This window comes from Sceloporus occidentalis, unplaced genomic scaffold (assembly GCF_023333645.1).
Source record: "Sceloporus occidentalis isolate IW3139 unplaced genomic scaffold, rSceOcc1.0.p SCAF_22, whole genome shotgun sequence".
In the NCBI taxonomy this organism is placed as follows: domain Eukaryota; kingdom Metazoa; phylum Chordata; class Lepidosauria; order Squamata; family Phrynosomatidae; genus Sceloporus; species Sceloporus occidentalis.
The window spans coordinates 11040676-11065326 of NW_028317002.1; the positions used below are offsets into that span (position 1 = coordinate 11040676).

A 24651-nucleotide genomic window follows, 5' to 3' on the forward strand; every position below is an offset into this window, starting at 1 on the left:
GAGGAGCAGCAGACCAAGGGCCCTGGTCACCCGAAAAGGTAATCGGCCCCCCACTTTTTGCAGCAGGGAGACTGACGCCCCCCCAGACCTGCTGCCCTAGGTCTACATTACCAAGGCAAAAATAAATTTCTGCCTCCGCCTCAGAAACTTACCCCACTGACAGCATCTTTTGCAGCTGTAGACATACTCCTTTTTTGTTTATTTGGTACCAAAGGTCTAGCAGGGGTATTTGACAATCATGTTTAATTTATTGCAAACATTAGTTAATTAATATGCAGAAAGAAGCTTGAACATATAAAAATGGAGTTAGAGATGCACAGGTGAATTCATATGTTGCAGCTCTGTTAACATCTAAACAATAATGAGGTATTCAATATGTTTGTATACAAGAGCATTGTATCTTATTGTCTAACAATGCATGTTTTGGCCCAGAGTTCCCTGTCATCATTAATGGATTTGGGAGAACCTCTAATTTCACTAACCAGGTGGTAAATGCAATAATAACCGACTCTGCCGATGCACCGACCAGCTCGCTTCTCTCTGGATCAGCCTGTGTCTGCGGTGAGTCTTATAACTGTGTACCCTGCAACCAGACGTTCCAGGTGTTGATGGGATCCTTCCAGCTTTTAAATGAATCGTACCATTCCCAATACGACAATACATCATCCGCTGGTTTCCAGGCAGCAGCCTCAAGAATACAAACTGCTGTAAGTTTCATTTATCATGTTTTTATTAATGCACACAATGTTCAGGGCTGGTTTATCTAGTAGTCTTTTTTTCCAGGACTATCACTGTCAATGAGTAGCTACCAGAGATAGATGGAGAAGGCTAGGTACTTATATATGCCAAGGGCCACAGATGATCATTGGTGAGTGCTAGTGGCAACAGCACTTGTTGAACAATTATCAGACAAATGGAAATTAAACATGTGTAACATTATATTATGTTATTATAACAATCTGTCAGCATGTACCCCAAGCCCAGGTTGGGGCAAATATTAACAAAAAAAGAGATGAAGATATGATATTCAGATATCTACTAGTAAGTCGCTGTCTAACCTCCCTTTTACATTATATCTCCTTTAAAAAATAGTTTATGTGACATACCAGTCAAGATCCACCCTTATCAATGTTCATTAATGTGCTGTAGTCTATGCAAATTGCACTCCAATATGTGTTTAACATAAAAATTGGACTTGAGTACTACTTTACATTTTGGATCTCGGGCGTCGGCATCGGAGTAATTTCAGTAAATACATAAGTTGAAGTTTTTTCTTAAAAACGTCTCTTATTGCAGAAGGGCTAGAAAATAGAGATGTGATTTCAAATGTACCTTTTGTTCTCCTTTCACAAAAAATATGTGAAAGTAAGTAGGCTCATTTGATATCCAACAGGTGCACAAATATAAATTTGCAGTTTTACATGGAAACTACAATGGAGTTGAGGCACAGCTGCCAGTATTTGCACAGAGAAGGAAGGAAATGAGCAGCTTCACAAAATGCTCGGAAACAGAGCACAGTATGCAATATGCCTGAAACTGTGCTAGATGCAAAACAAACCTCCAGCCTTTATGCAATCAAGATACCAAAAAAAAACCCTTCAATTTTCAGTGCCCCTTTTTTGAAATCTATATCACAAAGGTGCCCTCTTTCACCATCCAGTCTTGAATGGACCAAGCGAGTCCCATACCAACAGGCACTGGGACAGACCAGATCCACCAACCCCACCAGAGAGGTTTAATTACCAAAAGCAGAAGTTTACAGCATTTCCAATTTACTGTACTCACTATGTATTATGAGAAAATAGTTTCTCCTACAAAAAGGGTGGAGAAAGCCTTATATAACCTATTGCTTAATACAAGAGGTGACTCTTCAAGAAAAGAAAGCATGCATGCTGCAGTTGCCAGAGAATACCATATCCGGGATGCCAAGTCTGGGATAGCCAGAACTCCATCCTGAACATCTGTTTCCTTGTTCTTGTACTCACCAAACTGGAACCACTTCATGGCACCTCACCAAAGCCATGTTTTATGTGTCTAGGTTTAGTCCTTGTTTATTCCTAATACAGGTTATCGGATGAATTCATATCATTGTTTTATTTGGTGAATAAAATATGTAATACATATCTAATTTTTATAAATATATATTACTTTGTTGTATATATATAATAAAAGCTCAGGTCAGAGCCAAACACTGTAAAAGTAATTAAAGCATTTTATTTTTTTCAGCTCAATAACATATTCAACAATAGCCTGCTAAAAGACCTATATAAGAATTCTTCGGTCTTTTCAATAAGGTAACATATATAGTACTTGTACATGTCGGTCCTATTTACAGTTCATGACTAGCATGATTCTTAAAGCTAGCCTGGCTGCATGAGCAGAGCTGCATGTTGGTAATTAGAGTTGATTAGTCAAAAATGTAAGCACCAAGGTGTTTATTTTAAAGGTTTATCAATAATTTGTATGTTTAACAATTCTGTTATTTTTAGCCCATCCCCATTTACCATCTATGTGCAGTTGCTGTTTTCTAATATTAGCAATTCTGGCTATGGAATCAACGTTGACGCCGCAGCAGAAGTCCTGCGAAAATTCACCGGACCCCTGGATAACATTAATATATCCCTAGATGCTCAGAGTGTAGCGATGGGAGGTAACACAGTTTTTAATATATTTGTCAACGTTTGTAAACTGTTACTTTTTATTAAAGGGAACTGCACCAATCCTAATAATTATTCAACATTTTTGTGTGTGTGTCCCCACTAAAGTTTTAAATTTACATATTTCCCTTTATTTTGGACTGTGTTGGTGCTGTTGTCTTGCTGCTTCATCTCCTTTTAGATTGTTGCTTCAGCCCAAGTTATTTGCTATAACTATCTCTAGCGCTGGAGCACATGCAGTGTAACTATAGTCCAGGAGGCATGTTACATCTTCCTACTTGAGCTTTTAAGGTACAACACAATTCTCAGTAAGGATTGTGGGAAATGAAATAAATAAATGAGTGTACAATAATGCCTTCTCCGGGACTTTGGTAGATTCCCGAGCTGGAGATAATAAATAAGAATGACTTAAAAATGGAAAATAATCAGTAAATAATATCACAATGAGTTTCCTTAGTGCTAGGTTCAATTATGTTTTTACCTCAGATGTGAGATGTTTTATAAGGCATGTTGAACACGACTTGTGTTTTTCTCTATTGATAAATACAGTAAGTCAATGAGAAACTGGCCATATTGGTCAAACCGGCAGATGGTTAGTTTGCAGTTAATACTACAGTGACCCTAGTGGTGTCCATTAACTAAGAGAAAGAAGGAAGGGAATACGAAGCATGGCCAAATCTCACTCTATGGGAAAGTCAGGGCCGGCCCGACAATGGAGCCGAGTCGGGCAACCGCTCCAGGCAGCACTTTTGAAGGGGCGGCACTTTGCTGCCCCAAGCCCTTTTTTTTTTTAAAGCGAAAGAGAGAGAAAGGGGCGCCTGAGTGGTATTCACTTACCAAGCTGTCAGTACCCGCTCGGTGCCCCTCTCTCCTCTGCGGCGAGTCTCCCTGTTTGGTCTCGGTGCCGGCTTGTAATGCTGAGTGCCGGAAGATTACCTCATTTCCGGCACTCAGCATTACAAGCCGGCACCGAGACCAAACAGGGAGACTCGCCGCAGGACTGCTGAAAGGGGGGGGGGGGGACGGAGGGAGAGGAAGGGTAGATAAGGAGTGGGGGGGGGACATTTTAAAATTCGCCCCAGGCGGCATTTTGCCTTGGGCCGGCCCTGGGGAAAGTGTTGACTGCGTCAAGCATGTTATTTATTTAGAGTATGACAGGATCTGCAGTCACAAATATAGGTTCCACACCAAGGTTAAAAGTCAAGTTAAAGCCATTCTGTTTTCAGATTGGATGTATTATATGGTATGAGAGCACAGATATAAGGAAACGTTATATGCAAAATACAAAAGGAGGGATACCGTTAGCTCCTTATGATTGTGTTGATTTGTCCAATTACATTTGAGTCCCTGAAATAACGGGTCTGTGTATGAAAATGGTTGCAACTCCTAAACGTTTCATACGATATTTTTGTTTAAACCCTTGAATTAAAGCTGAAAGTCTGCACTTCAATTCCTTCTCGGTTGTTTCATTTCTAATCCATTGTGGTGCCATACAGGGCCAAATAGGTCTAAATATATCCAGACCCAACTGTATACTGTATATGGATACTTTTCTGTCTGTGAGAGGTCACCCCCAAAGATACTTCAACAGCCTTTTACAAACCTGGAAGCTAAAAAGTAGTAAGCACATTAGCATTTATAAAGAGCTCACAAATAGTATAGTTTCGTTAGCTGGAATAATATATTTCACAGTCACAACCTTGAAGGTCATAATCCCTGCCAGATAAATCCAGGGAGTTGTGTCATTAATTAATATGCAACTTGAATTTCTAATTTCAAGTATAAGCATTTATGCTCTTCATAAGTTGGCCACTTGTTCTAATTGATGTTGTCCTAGGTTTCACCATAAATGATTAATTTGGTGTTTGTACTCATAGGCAGTATTCTGTTAAATGCCAAAGACCTAAGATATATTACGTTATGTGTTGCTTTTGATCATTTAACCTTTGCTTTAAGGTGCAGCACCATGCCCAGTATCGCTACCTAGTGGACAAACATGGCCATGGCAGGCTGTTATACTAGAAAACCAGACCCCTATTTGCATGGGTAGTCTACTGGCAGGATTGTGGGTGATCACTTCTGCAAGCTGTGCTAACACTAGGTAGGTACCACAATTTTATAACATCCGCCATGTCTTTAGTCTTACAGATGATAAAAGTGCCTTTGTTGAAGGGACAGCGATATCTTATAACCACTTTATAACCAATATACTACTGTGTAAGGGACCTTTTTTGAAACCAAATCATAACTCAGGGGTCCATTTCCTATTGAGCTTTTCATTCTGTATTGCATTACATTTTATGGTTAGAGCAAGGTGAGGTAACAACATCTTATTGACAATTAAATATACAAACATTGTTCTGAGGAAGATCAGTGCAATGGCAACAAAGAGCCTGAATAATTAACACACTCACCCACCCCCAAAAGATCCAGTGTCTCAAAGAAGAGATGGAAAGTCAGTATCAGTACAGCTTAGTAAAAGTTTATGTTGTCTGGACTCTGTATAGAAATGTCACAATTAGTGATGCATTTTCTCTTTTTTATGCAAAACATTCACATTTAAAAAATTTTTATAATGGCCAACATTTGTATAATGATGACCAAGGGTGAGAGTGAACACTGTATATTACCACTAAAAAAAAACAAAATATAGAAATTATTTATATACACTCACTGGCCACTTTATAAGGTACACCTTGCTAGTACCGGGTTGGACCCCTTTTTGCCTTCAGAACATGAACTTGTACTTTCTACAAGGTTCTGGAAACATTCAATTGGTACTAAAGGGCCCAAAGTGTGCCAAGAAAATGCCCTCACACCATTACACCACACCACCAGCCTAAACCGTTGATACAAGGCAGGATGGATTCATGCTTTTATGTTGTTTACGCCAAATTCTGACCCTGCCATCTGAATGTAGCAGCTGGAATCGAGACTCACCAGACCAGGCAACGTTTTTCCAGTCTTCCATTGTCCAATTTTGGTGAGCCTGTGCGAATTGTAGCCTCAGTTTCCTGTTCTTAGCTGACAGGAGTAGCACCCGGTGTGGTCTGCTGCTGCTGTAGCCCATCTGCTTCAAGGTTCGACGTGTTGTGCGTTCATAGATGGTATTCTGCATACCTTGGTTGTAACGAGTGGTTATTTAAGTTACTGATGCCTTTCTGTCATCTCAAACCAGTCTGCTCATTCTTCTCTGACATCAACAAGGCATTTTCGTCCACACAACTGCTGCTAACTGGATATTTTCTCTTTTTCGGACCATTCTCTGTAAACCCTAGAGATGGTTGTGCGTGAAAATCCCAGTAGATCAACAGTTTCTGAAATACACATTCAAAGTCACTTAAATTCCCTTTTCTTCCCCTTTCTGATGCTCGGTTTGAGCTTCAGCAAGTTATCTTGGCCACGTCTACATGTCTAAATGCATTGAGTTGCTGCCATGTGATTGGCTGATTAGCTATTTGTGTTGACAAGCAATTCAACAGGGGTACCCAATATAGTGCTAACAGTCCACCTAGAACTTTATAAAGTATACGGCGATGGTAATATTAGCTAACATTTGTTATTCAATGTCTTCATTGTATTCTCTGTCTCAGGGATATCTCCATTCTGACTGTGAGCATTGGTATAAACGGTTCCTCTTCAAACAGAATGTGGAAAGTTGCAAAGATTATACCGCACCCCAACTTCACAGCTTCTCCTATCACTAACAACATCGCCATGATTTTGCTTACAACTCCTGTTTTGTTTAGCACGTCGGTTCGGCCCATCTGCCTTCCGCAAACAGTTGAAGTCCCTATTGCGGGCTCGTTGTGTAATATAACAACTGGAAATATTTCCTCTGGTAAATATTACAATTATTTATTTAAAATAATGTTTCAAGTTGAATGTTTATATAACAGATTTTGAAATAGCTAGAACAAAGCAGTAGTGACATGAAGATTTGCCAACGTTGCTAGCAGACAAGGGTGTGATGGAGCTTTCTATGCTGGTTAAAGAGTCAGTTTAGTGACCCACAGATCCACCAATAAAAAAAGGCAAATAAAAGTACTTTGGATTTAACCCTTTAAGGAGCAGTGTTATTTTCCTACATTTGCGGAAAAGAACCAGAGCAATTTTTGTGTTTTTATTCAGCTGTGATTTATCATTCAGTGTATATTGGTTTTTTTTCAGTAGGGCTTTCTTTTGAAATAATAATTCTATATACTGTATATATATAAACTCAGACACCCCCACTTACCCCTCTAAGTGGACTGCTACTTATCCAATGAATAACGGAAGCAAAGACTAATGTTTTTCTTCTACCTAATGAGGATTTCTTGCATATAATGAGGATTAATATCAGCATTTTTTTCTTACACACATGGCATTGTTTTTGCTGAAGTTCCTTCCTTGGGTTTTGGGGCAATTTACTAGGTGTTTTGGGCTAATTTTCCAAATGCATTTTTAGTGTCTCAGAACCACCTAGCACACCAATAGGTAAACGAACAACTATAGACAAAATAGACCTAGCGGTTAGGTAAGGAGATAGCGGAAGGGGTAGTGGTGCAGTTCTATTAGTGGATTGTGAAAGTGTTACGTACGGTTAGGTGTTAGAGTTAGGTTACAGTTTGTGTATGTCTCCCTGTTGCTGGTCTGCCCGGACTTCTTAGCTGACAGCAGCAGCAGTGTCCCCGTGATTGTCATAATGTGACATGGGATTTTTTTTTACCCATGACATACCTGGTACACCATTCCCCGTGAATGGTTTAAGGAAGAGCTGCAGCTCACTGCCATCTCAGTGGTCTCTGATTAGCACCACTTGTGGCTTGCACATTGGCAAACAGGAAACACGTTCAGGTAATACGTGTTCTGCAAGCTTCGGGAGCCGTGTGGCGGGGAAAGGCATACAGCAAAGACCAACCAGAGCTTTGAATCCTTACATAAGGAAAAATAGGCAAACTACGTTGGCCGTATGATTCTTCTCTGCCTTCAAATTCTATTTTTCAATTAAAAATATTACCCTATCGTGAAAAGCCATTCAAATCTTAGCAAACAGTGCAAAAAACACCTTTATCGTCACAATAGCATCCAATTAATTAGTGTAGTTTTACATCTAATATCTAATCTGTTGGGAGTTTCTTAGACTAGAATATAATAAACTGTATTAAATGAACTGGAACAGAAAGTACCAGATTGCCTAATAATATTGTTTGTAGTATCACGGCCTGATCTGAACTGTTTATTACAGTGATCTCGAATTCTGTCCTTGCAATATACAATTTTCTGGACAATTTGGTGAACAGGAGATAGTCTTCTTTGATTTCAGGTACATTACCCTAAAAGACTAGTAAGATAGCAGTCCCTGACTTTACATTAGTGAACTATAGCACTATGTGCATTTCTACATAATACAATGAGATGAAGGTGTGTCCATATGTTTTAATTAAATATGAGGCATTCATGTGGGTTAAGCAAAAGCAAATGTTGTGACTCATTTAAGTTCAAAGCACACTGATTAGTCTTGGCCAACCACTATACTCATTAAACTAGAGTCCATAGCCTAGGCAGTGGGAGCAAAAGATTTACACCGGTTTGGAATACCTTGTAAAGAGCAGTTGATTATCTCACCCCTATGGCCAAACATGGAATTACATGTTAAACAAATTAACAAACGCATAGTCTGCTTCTTGATATGTTGGCTATTTCACATCAAATTGTTTGTGTACCAGATATGTCACATGATGTATAGATTCAAAAACTGAATATACTAACAGTGTTATATGTTGTGTGGTTCTCTCTATAGGTGGATTAATGAACATGGCTGGAACATTGATGTCAGCTCTAAACTGTCTCAGTAAATCACAGGATGCTCTGATTTATGTCAATCCCACTTTTTCTAACACTCCATACATCCAGGTAAACACCAGCTGCTCTATTTCTTATGGGTGTAAATACATTACAGGTCTTGTTTGGCCAAATTCTCTGTTGTGATCAAACAATGCATTGCCCACATTCACATAGAATAGTATATTACTCTGTACTCTGCACAACCATATCTCTAATTATGCACTTATAGTGATGATTCATAGTGTATTGAACAACTGGTTGCACCTTGTACACTCTTATTGCATAGAAGTACCGTAAATACAATTTGACTTTGACACCAGGCTATCCTTATTACTTACTTAATCCAGAGATGTGTTCCAAGTTCCAAGGCGATGACTAATTTAAGCATCTGCCCTTGCCTTTTAAAGCCATCCATAATGTTATCTACAACCTTGTGTCTCAAGGCCAACTCCATCTGCAATCCATCAAGCATCAGCAATCATATTTTGCTGTTGTATTAATAACTTGTGTTACTATTCTTTTAGACTGAATCTCTGTTAATAAATAAATATTATTTGGGGTATATTACAGAATTTAAATACCAATTATAGCTCTGCTCCCTAATTTTACAGAGCATATTTTTTCTATTATCTAGACATGAATTGTCGCTTTGTGTCAAGTGTTTTTTAACCTGATATGAAAGCAGTATGTACACATATTCATCTGTGTTCTATGACTTGCTATATTTAGAAATCATTATTGGATGAGGGCTAACGCACTCACTAACAAAAAGTAAATATTAGAATATAGAACATTGGCTTATTGTGACAGATGTAGCCTTGATTTACGGGCTATGTTTGCCTTGATAACTAAAGACACAAACAACCAAATTTAGGTTGTAAAGACTGAGCAGATGTCTTTGTCAGTGTCTTCATTAACTGACCCCCCTTCATATAAGACAAATGGTGGATGAGCCGGTAATTGGCCGCTTCACGCTTGGTAACCACTCAGAAAAGGGAAAACTCGGAAGCCTGCCAACTGACCCATGATATAAGGGCCTGCCATGTGGCCCTGGAGAATTTCCTTAGTCAATTATTTACACTAGTTGGGGGAAGTCTGCAATTGACTTCAAGTTACGAATGCTTTCCGTAGCGACTTAGCAATAGCAGCATCAAATCACGCCTCACCGGCGTTATCCAACTTAGACCCAGATTGTCTGAAAGCAGATTGTCTGAAATCAGCGAACTTGCAGCCCATGATCTGCGCTGCAAACTGAACATTCATGTTTGAACTTGCATGAGGCTCCCCGCTAGCATTGAACAGCCAGTAGGTACCTTTTTTACCAGAGGCCGAAGAAGTTCCGCTTCCCAAATTCCTTCCACATAACAAAACAATGAGGAGCACTTATCCCGAGACTTCTCTTCAATAACGCTTACCAGAATGCAAAAGATGCAGAGCCAGTTCTCAAATGTTTCCTGGATCCTTCAGTACCTGTGCTTCTTTTCTTCCGCCTTCTTCTTCTTCTTCTTCTTCTTTTTCTATTTTTCTCATCACCCTCATTCAGGTCTAACAACTCCTGAGGCAGAAAATAAATTCCCCCTTTTCCTTCACTTCAGATTTTAAATGAACCCCCAGGAACCCCACAAAGGAAACATACACAGTCTGCCGCACCACGTTTGGAACCATTCTCTTCACCCCCTGTCACACTAAGCTATGACTCCCAAAATCTCCACCTCCGACCTAGAAGTAAGGGCTCCGGTGGACGACTACTCCAGGCCACCCTCGCTGCTCCTACTAGAAACCCTATATAAAAGAATAAATAATAATAACTGTTCGATGGGGTTGAGGTGAGGGGCAGTCAAGTTCTTCCACACCAAACTCATCCATGTCTTTATCGAACTAGGAGAATGGATAGGGGGTGTATAATTGCCAAACCTCAAAGCATCTGTACGCACAACTACTGGCACAGCTGCCTGACATCATAACACAGTCCCGAGGTAGGCAAGCAAGCATTTCTGAATCGAAAAGCTGCATGGCTTCCACTGAAGTCGTATAAATAAAGGACACACACCTTTATCCAATAGTTCATTTGTATACAGGTCGCAATTCACTTGGTAATAGTGTCATCTAGTGACACTGTGCTAAAATACACAGCACAGCTGAAACAAGTACAGTTGAGAATAGGCAAAAGCTTGATAGTCATACCTAGAACGCTTACAAATCAGCTGACCATAAGATTTTTGTACTAACCCTTTAAAAAATCCCAACCAGCCACAATTAAGCTTTTGCCAAATCTGACATAATATGGTGGTCCTATTTTGGTGTTTTTTCATATAAATAGCCTGTTTATGTGACTAGATTCAAGAAGAAAAAAACATATTTTCTAAACAGCTAAAACAGTAATCCGTGTTTTCCTCTGAAGTTTTTTTTCTGTAGACTGTTCTTTCTCTTAGAGCTGCTACTCATTTTCTGGCAGGCAATACTGATTGATCTACTGCACAAGGGCTTGCGATTCTAAATACATACACACACAATATGACCAAAAGTATGTGGACATCCCTCCACACATATATCGCTAACAGGTGTTTAAAAACAAGTCTACAGGCAGCCATCTCTATAGACAGGCATTGGCATCAGAATGGGTAGTACCGAAGGGCCCAAGAACAGTCAAGGATCACTAAGCCCAATGCCAAGTATCAGTCGGAGTCTAGAGCAGAAATTCGGATTCTTGAACGCTATCTCCCGGAATGAATAGTACCTACTGTAAAGTTTGTTGGAGGAGAGATAAGGGTCAAGGTTTGGTCTTAGGGTAATGTTAATGCCACAGCATACAAAAAACAACAGACACTTGTATGCTTCCTGTTTGGAGAAAGCCTTTCCTGTTTCAGAATGACTGTGCCCTCGTGTGCAAGAAGCTAGTGCGATTCCCTTGGTCAGATCTAGGACACCACTGGCTGCACCATTCTACCAGAAGCTGCCAATATGCTTAATGGATTCACTTGGGACTGGCCTTACATGGTGGATGTCAATTCACATTACCTACAACCATACTCTACTTGGTTGAATGGGATGGGGGCCACACTTGTGCAACAGTTGATTATTGTAAATTTCAGTTTCCCCCCTCTTAAAAAGCAGCAGAGGGTGGTGAGGCCACAATGACAAATTGTGGGATGGGTGATGACCCCGCTGCTCCATACTTATAAACCCTCTCTTTCCAATTTCACCTATGCATTCCTACAGATTTTTTAGTGCATGTGGGGTGTCAGTAGCCTTTATGCCCTACAGGCTCAGAGGCATAATCTGCCTTACCTTGTTTTCTTATTCAGCACTGTGAAAACAAAGTCTCTAAGACACCTGTGGGTCATGAATTATTTATAAGAATACTGAAGAACAAGGGCAATGCACCATGTTTAAAGTTTAGATTACTATACCATTCCTCAGCAGACATTTCTTCTTGCTTTCCAGGTGGGTGTGGGGAGTTCATTGATATGTACAGACTTGAAAAACAGGGGTTATCTTCATGGAATTTCATCTTTCCAGCAAAATAGTACCAGCTTGAGCAGTCCTTGTCTCAACTACACTAGTATCGGACCTGTCGCAGACTGGATCACGTCCTACATTCTCACTTGACGTGAAGTGCATGAAGCAGATGTGTTTCCCCTTGGAAACAATTGTGATTTACCATTAAAGGTCAGCTATGATGTAGTATATATTTAAAAAAAAAAAAGTTTATTTTGCACTGTGGAACAATGTGGGACAAAACCTTGGGTTCTAATAAATATGTAGTTTTACTGTGTTTTAGAATTCAATATGAACGGGATCATATAAACACTTTGATCATCCATGTTAACTTGTGTAGCTGTTACAAAGGTCCTGTTTTAGTGTTTTTGTCTTAAAATAAAAGTAAGTAAATGTAATCAACTTAACGCTGACTGAATTTATTTTCACGTTCCTACCAGTTCAAACTTAATGTTATAAGAGATTAACCTAGAGAACAATAAAAAATTCAAATTTAACCTGTGGGTGGCAGAAATCTGATTACAAACTTTACATCCCTATTCACTTACCCCTTTAAATTACCGGTAATTCAATTTGGACGCATTCCAACCGGCCACAGAGAAAACAACCTACACGTAAGAACTAAAACTTTATATACAATATTATTGTTGTGCCGTCTATCCTGCTGATGACATCATTTCTTATAATGTAACAATTTGGATGTATTGCATAAGTTCATACATTTTATTCACAACCATGAGTTAGATGAAAATCCAACTATCCATGCGCTATAACTCACTCTCAAATGGCATAATTCTACTCGATCTTAAAGAGCACACTCAAGTTTGCTTTCTTACATTTCTTTTTACTTTTTCAGTCAGGTATAATATAGTGAAATATAGAACATTTGAAAAATGTGAAAAGGGCATCGGTGTAATCAATACAAACATGGTTTCATTTAGTTGGGAAAGGTCTTGGAAACATATTTATTACCCAAAACAAAGAAGTTTATTTAGCAAGTAGTACGATGAAAATGCAAAATTAGATACATTTTTTTCGTAAAAAATAAAAATATATATATTCACATTAAATGCATTGATCACAATAGGGTGACCGCGTCATTCATCAGTTCCACAATATATACATTTCACATGTTGCTGACCTGATGTATGTGGCATACATAAACTCACCAAAGGCAGACGCTAAGTGCATTCCACAAACTTCTGGTCAGCAACATATGGACTTTTTCCTGGGAAATCGCCCAATGTGTTCACCCTACTAGAAAATAACATGTACAAATACACACTTTGGGAGGCAAAAAGGAAATCTATACACTAGGGGAGAAAGCTATACTCTCCAGGAATTTCACTGGGAGGTGTTAAGCTGATGGTGTTAAGGCACTCCAATAGCATACATCTAAAATATTAAGCGTTATTTTTGCACAGCCACTTTAGCCTAGCTAAATGCATTATTTTATTTACCCAACTGATTTTTTCCCCAAAAAAAAGATGATTACCTGAAACTAAATTAACCCCTTCGAGACAAAGGCTGATTTTACTTTTTGTACCCTTTGTGACAATGGCCTTTTTAACATTTCTGCGCTGCTTGTGTTTAGCTGTAATTTTCTTCTTTCCCGTTTACTGAACCCACACACATTAGATATTGTTTTTTTCAGGACAAGAAGGGCTTTCTTTAGATGACATTGTTTTGATTGTATCATATTATTTACTATTAAAAAAATTATAAAATATGGTGAAAAATTTAGAAAAAAATGACTGTTTCTAACTTTTAGTTGAAAAATCTTTTACTCATCTATAAAAGGTAATGAAAAAACCTGCTAAATAGATTCTACTATTTGTCCTGAGTTTAGAAATACCCAATGTTTTTATGTTTTTTTGCTTTTTTCTACCCATTATGGGGCAATAAGTACAGGTAGCGTTTTGCTATTTCAAAGCCATTTTTTCCAAATCTGGTAATTCTTCCCCCCATGTGCCATTTCGGGTATCTTTGAACCCGGCCAATGCAATTTACCCCATCAAGTCATATATTTTTGAAAACTAGACAGCCCAGGGTATTCCAAATGCTAGTATTTTAACTCTTTCCATGCACCATATCTACCACCAGTCTTTGTCAAACTTTATGGTAGTCATTTTTTTGCATTTGTTTTGTCATACACATTTTACTTCAGGTATGAATTAAAATGTTCTAGTTTATGTCACTATCACAAAACACCCCAATATGTGTTCAGCAACATCTCCTGAGCGCAGCGATACCCCACATGAATGATTTTGCCTGGCTGTTTGGGGGCAAAAGGGCCACATTTGGGGCATGCGCATTTTTCAATGTTGAACTTTGGCATTTGGGGATCCACTGCCCATGCCCTATTTGGTACATCTTTGAGCCGGGCCATTTCAGTGTGCCCAATAAACCCATATATTTTTGAAAACTAGACACCCCAGGGTATTTCAAATGCTAGTATTTTAACTCTTTCCATGCACCATATCTACCACCAGTCTTTGTCAAACTTTGTGGTAGTCATTTTTTTGCATTTGGTTTTCCACACACATTTTAATTCAGGTATGAATTAAAATGTTCTCGTATATGTCACTATCACAAAACACCCCAATATGTGTTCAGCAACATCTCCTGAGCGCGGTGATACCTCACATGAATGATTTTGCCTGGCTGTTTTGGGGCAAAAGGGCCACATTTGGGGCATGCGCTTTTTTCAATGTTGAACTTTGGGATCCACTGCCCATGCCCTATTTGGTACATCTTTGAGCCGGGCCATTTCAGTGTGCCCAACAAAACCATATATTTTTCAAAACTAGACACCACAGGGTATTTTAAATGCTGGTATTTTAACTCTTTGCATGCACATATTTTACCACCAGCATTTTTTCAAAGTTTGCAGTAATATTTTTGTGTGTGTATTTTTCCCACACACACCTACTTTATGTATGAATTTACAGCTCCTGGTATATGCCGCTGTCACACGACACCCCATAATGTGTTCAGCAACATCTCCTGAGTGCAGTGATACCCCACATGCATGGGTGTGTCATTTTTTGGGGGAACTAAAAGGCCACATTTGGTACGTGTGCATTTTTCTAATTGGAAATTAGATGTGTGGCCATCCTTCCCCCCGTGTTAATTGGGACGTTGTTGAACCTGGCCCATTCAATTTACCCCATCAAATCATACATTTTTTAAAAGTAGACACCCCACGGGCATTTAATATGCCAGTATTTTAACTCTTTCCATGCGAGAATTGTTTTAAGCTAATATGCTAATTTTAGGACTTGCTCACAAAAATATATTTTTTATATATATATATATATATATATATTTTTTTTTTTATTTTTTTTTTAAATTAACATTTTTTTTCAACTTGGAGGTTCCCCTGATAGTGACATCAGTGGGAAATGATTTTTACATTTTACTGTTTTTTTACTATTTTTTTCTAATTATTATTAATTTTATTTTATTTTTTAATTTATTTTTACTAATCACACTGTGATTAGAAAGCTGGGCTCCATTGACTTGCATGGTGAATGCAGTACCTGTATTCAACCTGCAAGTGGAGCCAAAGTTCTCTAGATGGTCTGGACTATCTAGCGAACTTTTAAAATTTGTGGTTCCTGTTACAGGACGGCGGCCATCTTCCTTGATGGCGAAGATTGCCGGCAGCTGCGGCTGTGACCGCTCTCCGGAGCGGTCACAGCCCATCAAAAGGTTAGTGTTTGGTGTCGCTGGATGCCTCCTGATCGAGGCATTCCAGCGACACCATTTAAGTTTAGGAGGCGATCGTCGATCGCCTCCTAAACGCTTTTAAAACGGGCGTCCGCCGCCATACAAAGTATGGCGGATGTTGACGCCCCGTGGAGGGGCCAGAGATGGCCCCTTCGTGCCGATCGCGGCGTTGCTGAATGCCTCGAGGTCGAGGCATTCAGCAACGCTTTTTGGGTGCAGAAAGCGATAGTAGATCGCTTTCTGCACCCGTTTAAAGACGTGCCGGTCCTGGCACGTCAATTGTCGTAAAGCACATGCTTTTCCGTGCCGTGCCAGGACCGGCAATTGTCATTAAGGGGTTAAATAAGACTCTTTGGTACCAAAAGATGCACGCAAAAGCACTTCTGCAAAACAGACCACTTCCCCTTCTGGATCTGTCTTCCCAAACCACTTAAGAGTAGGTAGAACAGAAAATGGTCTATATCACATAATAAGAGCCCAGCCCATATATACTATTTAATGGCAAAATATTATAAATATTTGGACTTTCCATTATTTCCCAACAGAATTGAAACTGGGCTTCTGAGTACCTGGGGCAAGGTCAGGGGTCCTGCCCAAGGCCAATGTCACAGTCGCTACGGGAAGCAGAGGGATGCATGGAAGGCTCTGAGAAATTGATCCACATATTTCCTGTATACCCTTCACCTTGTGGCTTTTTTGCCCCACGTGTTTACTAGCATGAGTCAATAGGCAAGCTGCATCTTATTACTAAGAAAAGAGGAGTCACTGACTACCTGTTGTGACAGAACTAGCTAATACAAGAAAATCTGAGATACAGATTATCATAGTGGGGAGAGAAAAAATATATTGTATAAAAAAGTTTAAGATGGAAACATTATAAGTGGCATTTCATCTGACACTGCTGTTATGACAGGCCTGTTAAGTGTAACTTTATACCAAGTCAGAGCTAGATTATAGGTCATAAAAGTAAAATTATTTAACTCGGCAGCATCACCAAACTGTATAATGTTCGCAGTTTTAGTTTGGTAGAAACAGTCACTGAAGAGAAAGAAACCCCACATGTCTGCTTTAAGATAGGGCTCTTGTGTAATATCTGTCTGATTTTAAGCTGGTACTAGATCTCCTCAGTCTACAGTCTACCACCAGATTAGATGACTCAACCAGGGAAGTCATGATAATGTTCATATCATTGCGTCTGAACATGTGTTAATTCTGACGGTGAAGGTGTAGGTGTATGTGTATGACTATGTCCTCCTGAGCAGACATGGGTAGTTTGATGAAACGCCCCAGGAGCCATCCCTATTGGATAGGATGAAGATCCAGCAGGATGGCCATAAGGCTGGCCATTTCCAGCTGGCTTCATGTGGTGGTATGGAGAGTAGCTATTAGGGAGGTCATGGGGAGGAGTGTAATACTGCTGCACAGGGTATGATCCCGGGGGTGGATTTATCCTAGAAGAAAAAAAAACACTATCAATCCATCATATAAAATACCATAGGTATTTAGCACCATCACTGTCAAACAGCTCAACTTCTACTACCAAATATTTATTTGGAACTGTACTGTACAGGTGTCAAGCTACTTGCAAAGTTTGAAATATACTGTATACAGAAGTTACTTACTAAAGTGTACCTGTTTTAGTAAATAAACATTTTTTATCCCTTTAAAAGTAATGTGAGCACATGATCAGTTAGGCTTCTCTGCAAGTTTGTGACTTCAAAATGATTGTTACAATAACACGTTCGCAACTAACCACTTATTTTCTTTTGGTGATAAAAAAGTACAAATATAGCATTAATATATATTGAAAATACAGAAACACTTACTTCCTTGTTTGGGAAGAATTGCGTTCAGCTGTAGATGCAGGGATGTATTTAAAAACTGGGATGCGTTTCAATAGTCTGAATGGTAGCATCTGTTCCAAGCGAGACAGAAAGGATTCTGGGAGATCCAGACAAAAGCAGCCTCCAAGACCATCTGAACTGGAGTCAAGGACCACCATGATGTATACTTTGAATAAGATACTAAGAAGATAAATAATATGGTTTAAAACTCTGACCATGTCATTCCCTACAAACTATTGTTGTACAGATGTACAGACTACCCGTGTGAAACATCATACTCCAGCTTTTTATTACAGTTAACCAGGAGGTATCAAATTCACTTCTTTAATGTTGATAAAAAAAAAATATACAGCCCAGTGATCCCTGCCCTATTTCTGTATGATGCCCCTTTATATCATAAAGCATACAACCAGCAGACCCCCTGCACTACAGTAGGGACTACTTATATAGTCCATCGATAATAAAACATATGACCGGGTCAAGCTGTAAAAAGTTACCGTCATACCCATCAAGATGTGTGGCAGCAAACTGCATAACCAGGTGATTTGATGGATACGTGATGCAGTATTTTTTTCTACATACATCAATATAGCATGAAAGGATACACAGCACGCCAATCAGGATGCCGCACATGTTGCTGAACACAGGAGCGTGGGGAATGAACAGGGCAGGGAATAAGAACAAAAATGGCAACACCCTGACCGGTACCATGAACCCAAAGAATGGAAGGCGTCTGATTCTGGTTCGGGTGCTGAAGGCACTCATCATACAAAAGGCCACAGCTGTGAAGCCCTGGACTCTCCCATCTCCCACCGGCAGGCTCAGGCCCGTGGCTACAACAGCAAGATAAATCAGCCCGATACATACTGCAAACAGAGGCGTGAGGAAGCAAAATTTTACAGTCCCAACATTCTCTTCAAAGCCGCCACCAAAATACCAAATGGTCAGGCAGCTGCATGCCAAGGCTCTCATATCATCGTGGTAGTAAACGTACGTGATCAACCTGTAGACTGGAACAACAAGTCAGATTATAAGACAAATCGTAGCGCAATGACTTACCTGAAAACTCAGCACAGAACAGAGATCACGTAGGAAGTAAAATGTAAACAGAGCTATTCATTATTATAACTTATAATTTGCGACAAAACACTTAATTATGAGTATACATTGCATTAGAACACATTATATGAGCTGATAATCTTTATTAAATATGGATCTGGATTTAGGATGGGCTTGCAATAGAGAAGACATGAACACAATGTATTATTATAGCATATAAGGTTCTATATGAAGCTCTTTGGGCATCAACAGGCTGCCTTCTGAACTAAATTCCCAGACTTCCGCCCTCAGTACCTGCGATGCTTTCCAGCACCCCGGCCTCTAAATCGTATCTGTCACCCGCCTCATCGCCCTTGGTCACCCTTACAAGGGCGGGGCCTGAAACGGCTAGACACAGCAAGGTGGTAAGAGCTGAGCCAGTGGGGAGCTGAATTCGCGGAAACCAAGACAAAGCCGTCTTCCACCAGGGTCTTTTTTGGTCGCTGCTCTCCTCCATAACATACAGCTGCAGTTCCTTCCACACCCACTTCCGCGTTCTATTTGCGTGCCACCGTTCTCATGTGATCACACCCGAAAAGCATGGAAATAGGTGCCAGGATACTGTAGTTTCAATCAAAACAATACTAAGCAGTAGAAATAGCGAGTTTACAAAGAGTTGGCTTATTTTAAATTGCTAATACTGGGATTTTTTTTTTTTTTAATTCCTCCTCAACTTCGTTCTATATTTCCACTAGCCGTTATGGATTTTTATTTCGGTACATTGCGAGCGCGGTAATTATGTAGGTTGATACAAGTAGAGCGGAGTACTGTGTTACACGGTGAAATTCGGGCGACAAGTACAGTCAAGCCGATACATTGGGCGAGTTGAATTACAGTGCAAGCTTAGGTATCTCCTTTGGGAACGTTGAGCATGCCTAAAGAAGAAACCTAGGTTGTCTTGTAAGCTTGCACTTTCATTTTCCTCCATCATTAAATGTGCCCCCCTCCTCCTCTCTATCTGCGTCTCCAGTTTCCTGTAAGTGACATAATCCAGCACGCGCCGCTTCCTGCCCGTACTAGCATCAGCCTCCTCTGCTCACACAACTTCCGTCGCGCCGTCGATTACGTCTCTCTCGTGCACCCTGTCGCTTATTTCCGACGCGTGGTGGTCATATTATTTTTCTAACGCCGGTTTCACCGTTGTGCCGCCATCATGTCCTCAGGTAACCGCAAGGGACTAGGATCGTGGACGAGGGTGGCGGTGTCCTAATATTAAGTTCTATAGGTTCTCTCACACGCTAGAGCTGGGGCCTACTCGGTAGCGGGGGGTGACGCAGGAAAATGGAGAATAGAGGGAGCGAGCGATATAAGCCTTTTTCTCCAGGGTCGGGTGGCCGGCTGTAACACGGACACGTAAAAATAAAATAACCAAAGGCTCGGGCTTATAACGATTTACTATATAATGTACGGAAAACGAACGTATATTTTTTTTTACGTTCCTATCCATTGCTTTAGACTATGCGTTGTGTGTGCCAATATATTTAAGGCATTGTAGGCCATGTAGTTTGGAACAGTGAAATATGGCTAACATTCTGTTTATGGGCTGCAAACCGCTGCTGGTGGAACACAAGGGGTTAAACCCATTCCCTAAACCGGCTGCTCTATATGTTGGAACCGATGATGGGTTTCTCTTAAAATAATTGCAGGATTAGCCCGTTGTGACGTCCGATTGATCTCGGAAGGTAAAGTTACATTGTTTAGGGTTAGCACAGTCCTAGAGGGGTAAGCGTTGCTTATGTTCTTTAAAGGGACGGTCCAGTCATCATATGCACCAATTCATCTATTGACTTTGGTAGCACAATGTGTGTGGGTAGTGAATTCCACATCTTTATTGTTCTTACTGTAAAGGACTGTTTTTGCCGCTATAAGTTAAGAGTTCCTTTGTTCACGTTTGAGAGTGGCTGCTATTGTCCCTCTCTACATTTGTGTATCTTATCCCCATATCCATAATGTCCTTTTTAAGAACGGTTGCCCAAACTTCAATTGTATCTTCAAGGGTATATTTAAGGCACACAAAAAATTGTATTCGACAGATTATCACCGCTTCAATCCATTGATCTGCGAGTTCTGTATTCAGGTGCCACATTTGGTGCTTTTTTTATAGTAAAGAAAGAGAAGAGGACATTCGAAACCCTTTGGGTCAATTGGGTTTAAATGCAGTGCCTGGAGTGCCTTTTTCAATGGACGTTACGGAAACCCAGCAGTATTAAAATAAAAAAAAAAATCCACCATATATGGTTTCTTATAAAAGCAAGAAACCTAGAGATTCAAATCATACAACATATGTGATATTGACTTATATACCCTGTCTATGATGAAATTTCAGTATTCTTAACGTTTGTTAATGTCGCTGCAAAAAAAAGGCTGTACATTTCCATTCCTTGACGTAAATATACTGCGGGTACTTGAAGCTCACAACCTTTAAGTTTCTTAGTGCTTTATATGGATTCGCGATCTCTAATGAAAGACGTTAAATGATTGAGTCAAGTGTAACATGCATGCTTTGGTGGTACTTTGCTTAATATCAGCCTAACAAAATGAAATGAGGGTGAAAAGGATTCTGCTACTTAAGTGAAATATCCAATGCATCTGGTTTAAACAATTGGCTTTAAATGTCTCAGAAAACATGAAATTACTTTGTTTTACTTTTAGATCCTGGCAGCTATGGAAACTACGGTGGACAACAGCAGCAAAGGTATGTTTACATTTTTACCTGATTTTTAGGTAATTTATTGTGCTATAAAGCGAACTATATGTATTATAAAGACAACATTGTTTAGTGTAGGTTTCATTGCTATATCTATTTTTTTTGTTTCGTTTTTTTTAAAAAAAATTTTATAAAGGTTTTCTTTTTGTACTGTACTGGAATTCTGTTTAATGCCTTATTGTATTTTTAGATATCATGGAGGTGAAGGGGGCCAAAACATAGGACAAACGATACCAGTAGGTGTTTTTTGTACATTTCTAATGCTCTATTAATTGTTTACATTATTTGTGTTTAGAGTTCTTATAAATCTGGTTATTTTAACTATGTATTAATGTGCTTAGACATGATTTGACTAATCCCAGAAGACAGGTAGTTTAATTAATTTTGTTTTTTAAATGTTATATAGAATTTCTCGCTGCTAGCCCTTTTTGAAACCAAGATGTATGTTTGAATGAATGGTGACTTAGGTCTGTTAATCCTTACATTGTACTATTTTGTGTTGATCTCTATGTATGTATGTATCTTTTTATTTTATTTCCCCTAAAATCAGTGAAACCGGTGCCCTTTGGTCGTTCTGTCTCCTAGATTGTAGATATTTCTCCAGTCCAGCCTACACAGCCGTTTCCTATTGTAATTGATAGAGTAACCTCTTAGGATTCTGTTACATAACACGTTCTCTCTATTGTATATTTAGGACTACTCCGGGTATGGACAGACAGCTGAAACTGCCTATGGAAACACGTATGAAGCCTATGGGCAAAGTCAGCCAGGTGAATACTCTAGCTTACCTTTTTTTCTCTGAGTCAGAATATCTGGAGCGACACAAAAATACTTTCTAGGCCATTTTACTCCGTACACTATATACCGTGCTGCACTTTTTATCACAGAGACACTTCATTGTTTTCATAAGTGGGTAAGTTCTGCATCTGTTGTCTTGGTTGTAAAAGGGAATTAAAGTTCTGCATACTAACACATTACATATTATCCCCATTATGAAAATGTCTACCCTTATACCTTTTTGGAAATCAGACTGTTTTCTACCCTACCTCTGTACGCCAAAAAAACCCCAAAAACTAAAAACGAGCACAATTAGTTCCAATTCCGAGGGAATTTGTTTGATAAGTTATGTTATAATGTATCTGGGCAGCACACAAATACATCAAAGTAAAGTTGATACTTAGAGCTTGTCGCATTGTTCAAAGCCGCTCAGTATTGCAAAAGGAACTGGGGCTCTACTTTATTAAAAGCCCACCGTCTTGCTGAACCAGTTCACTTTTCTGGCTCTGGTGGAGAAAAGAAGGCAAATAAGGAAAAATACTAGTCAGAACAGTAGACAAAAAAGCGAGATTATTACGCTTCCTTCTACTCTGATTTTAGTTTATGGACAGTCTTCTCAAGGACAGAGTAGCTCAACCTACGAAAATCAACAGTCTTATGGAGGCTATGGACAGCAAAGCACAGACTCCTCCAGAGGGTAAGGTTAATGACCGCCGATGAATATACAAGCATGTGATGTATCTTAAAAAGTGTATTCCGGTTTGCAGGGACGTTGCCATTCCCATTGAATACAATACTTTTTGTTTACCAGATACAGCAGCAGTAAGCCATCAAGTGATTCTTACTCCAGTAACAGTGGCCAACCGTATCAGCAAGGCTCCTCTGACCAGTCTGGCTATGGACAGCAGAATTCTTATCAATCAAGGAAAGAAGGCTATAGCCATTCCTCCCAAGGTATAACATGAATAGCTCCAACTTATGACTTATTGGTTCTTTGTTGCCTTTATTACCAAAATAAAACCATATTGCGATTTTATCTTGCATAAAATAAGTATGACGTGTTTTTTTTCCCAGGTGGTTCATGAATAATTACAGTATATACGTGTGTTAAATTTCCTGTTCTACATGCTGATGGTATCAAAATTATATACGTCTGTGAGATATGTACCAGGCTAATGTTTACGTGTATTGATATATTTATAATATATACACACATTTGTGCTATCTTAGTTGTATGTTAAAAACATGCATAACTCTACATATTTATACAAGACTCTTGTCCACAATATGAGGTTTTTATTCTTATAGATGAAGAGAAGCAGGACTCGGGCAGGTATGGTGATAGTAGCAGAGGCTATGGCGGGTCCCAGAGTTACGGAGGTGGTCGAGGGCGTGGGGGTTATGATATGGACCGAAGAGGCAATCCTGGGGACATGAGGTGAGTTTCTATTAGCCTTCATATTACTGTGCACACTGGGTTGAAAACTTTATTGAAACTATTGCCCTCTGCAATCCTACAAAGTTTAAGCCGCCTGGTACTGTTGTCTAGTCCACGCATTGCATACCTGTGTGCGCAAAATTCATTGTGTGCGCTTGCAAGCCTTGCATTTTGAGGTTTATTAGGAATGAGCAAAAGCACAGAAACACACACACAAAATATTTATACCATAAGACCGCTAAGTAGTAGTAAAATACACAACATGATGTGCACTCAATCCTGTCTGCATGCATTCACCTTTTGTTGTTTAACAGGTATTTTCTCAAATATTGGCAATATAAAGCTTGTATTCTATAAGAATAGAACACCCTTTTGGAAAGTAAGCCTTATTATATTTACATCTATAGATGGCTTGTGTGAGTATATTTAAACACAGGACATACATTTCATATACAAGGCGGACTTAAAGAAGACCTGTGTCTCTGTGTGACATTGTGCTTTATTCACTAACGGGGGGGGGGGCTGTTTAGTAAACCAACGTCATTTACCTGCTGTTGGCTTACATTATGGAAGTCCACGGAAGGGTGGTTTGTGTGTGTGTGTGTGTATAGGAACATTCTGTGGCTTAACTTCATATTTAATAAAAGACATGCCATTAATGTTGTTGTAGCGTGTGCATTTTCTGGTCTGTGGTATTAATGCAAAATGTCAACCTGGCCGAGGTTTCAACAAGTCTGTATTAACATAACTGCTCAAATCGCTTCTTAAAAATATGCAGTTACTTTGCATGCCAGGAAACTGCCACATTTACATTTTTTATTTTTTTTGTGTAGCATAATCTGCTCTTGTTTCTCTGCTGCCTTAAACTGCAACAATCCCCAAAAGAAAGCACATTGTCATTTCATATAGTGCATGATATCTACATCTATACCCCGTTATAGCCACTTAATAAAAATGTGTAGGTGTACGTCTAGCTTTTTTGACAAAAACCCAGATATGGTGGTATGTGCCTGCTACCCGAGTTAAGGTAAGTATCTAATTGCCTTAAAGGGAAAACACTGTTTTTGTGTTTGT

General features: G+C 39.4%; 1 protein-coding gene across 1 annotated transcript in view; it reads left to right on the forward strand.

The window, feature by feature from the left end:
• The first annotated feature begins 516 nt into the window (after window positions 1–516).
• The window catches only part of LOC149301016 (uncharacterized), a 29771-nt gene continuing 5636 nt past the window's right edge, over window positions 517–24651 (forward strand). The window contains exons 1-11 of the mRNA XM_089484519.1: window positions 517–561; window positions 2227–2294; window positions 2490–2650; window positions 8440–8552; window positions 18377–18645; window positions 21308–21350; window positions 22057–22132; window positions 22740–22836; window positions 22951–23093; window positions 23448–23472; window positions 23512–23577. Coding sequence (XP_089340645.1) covers window positions 517–561; window positions 2227–2294; window positions 2490–2650; window positions 8440–8552; window positions 18377–18645; window positions 21308–21350; window positions 22057–22132; window positions 22740–22836; window positions 22951–23093; window positions 23448–23472; window positions 23512–23577 — 1106 coding nt within the window. The remainder of the gene's footprint in view (window positions 562–2226; window positions 2295–2489; window positions 2651–8439; window positions 8553–18376; window positions 18646–21307; window positions 21351–22056; window positions 22133–22739; window positions 22837–22950; window positions 23094–23447; window positions 23473–23511; window positions 23578–24651) is intronic.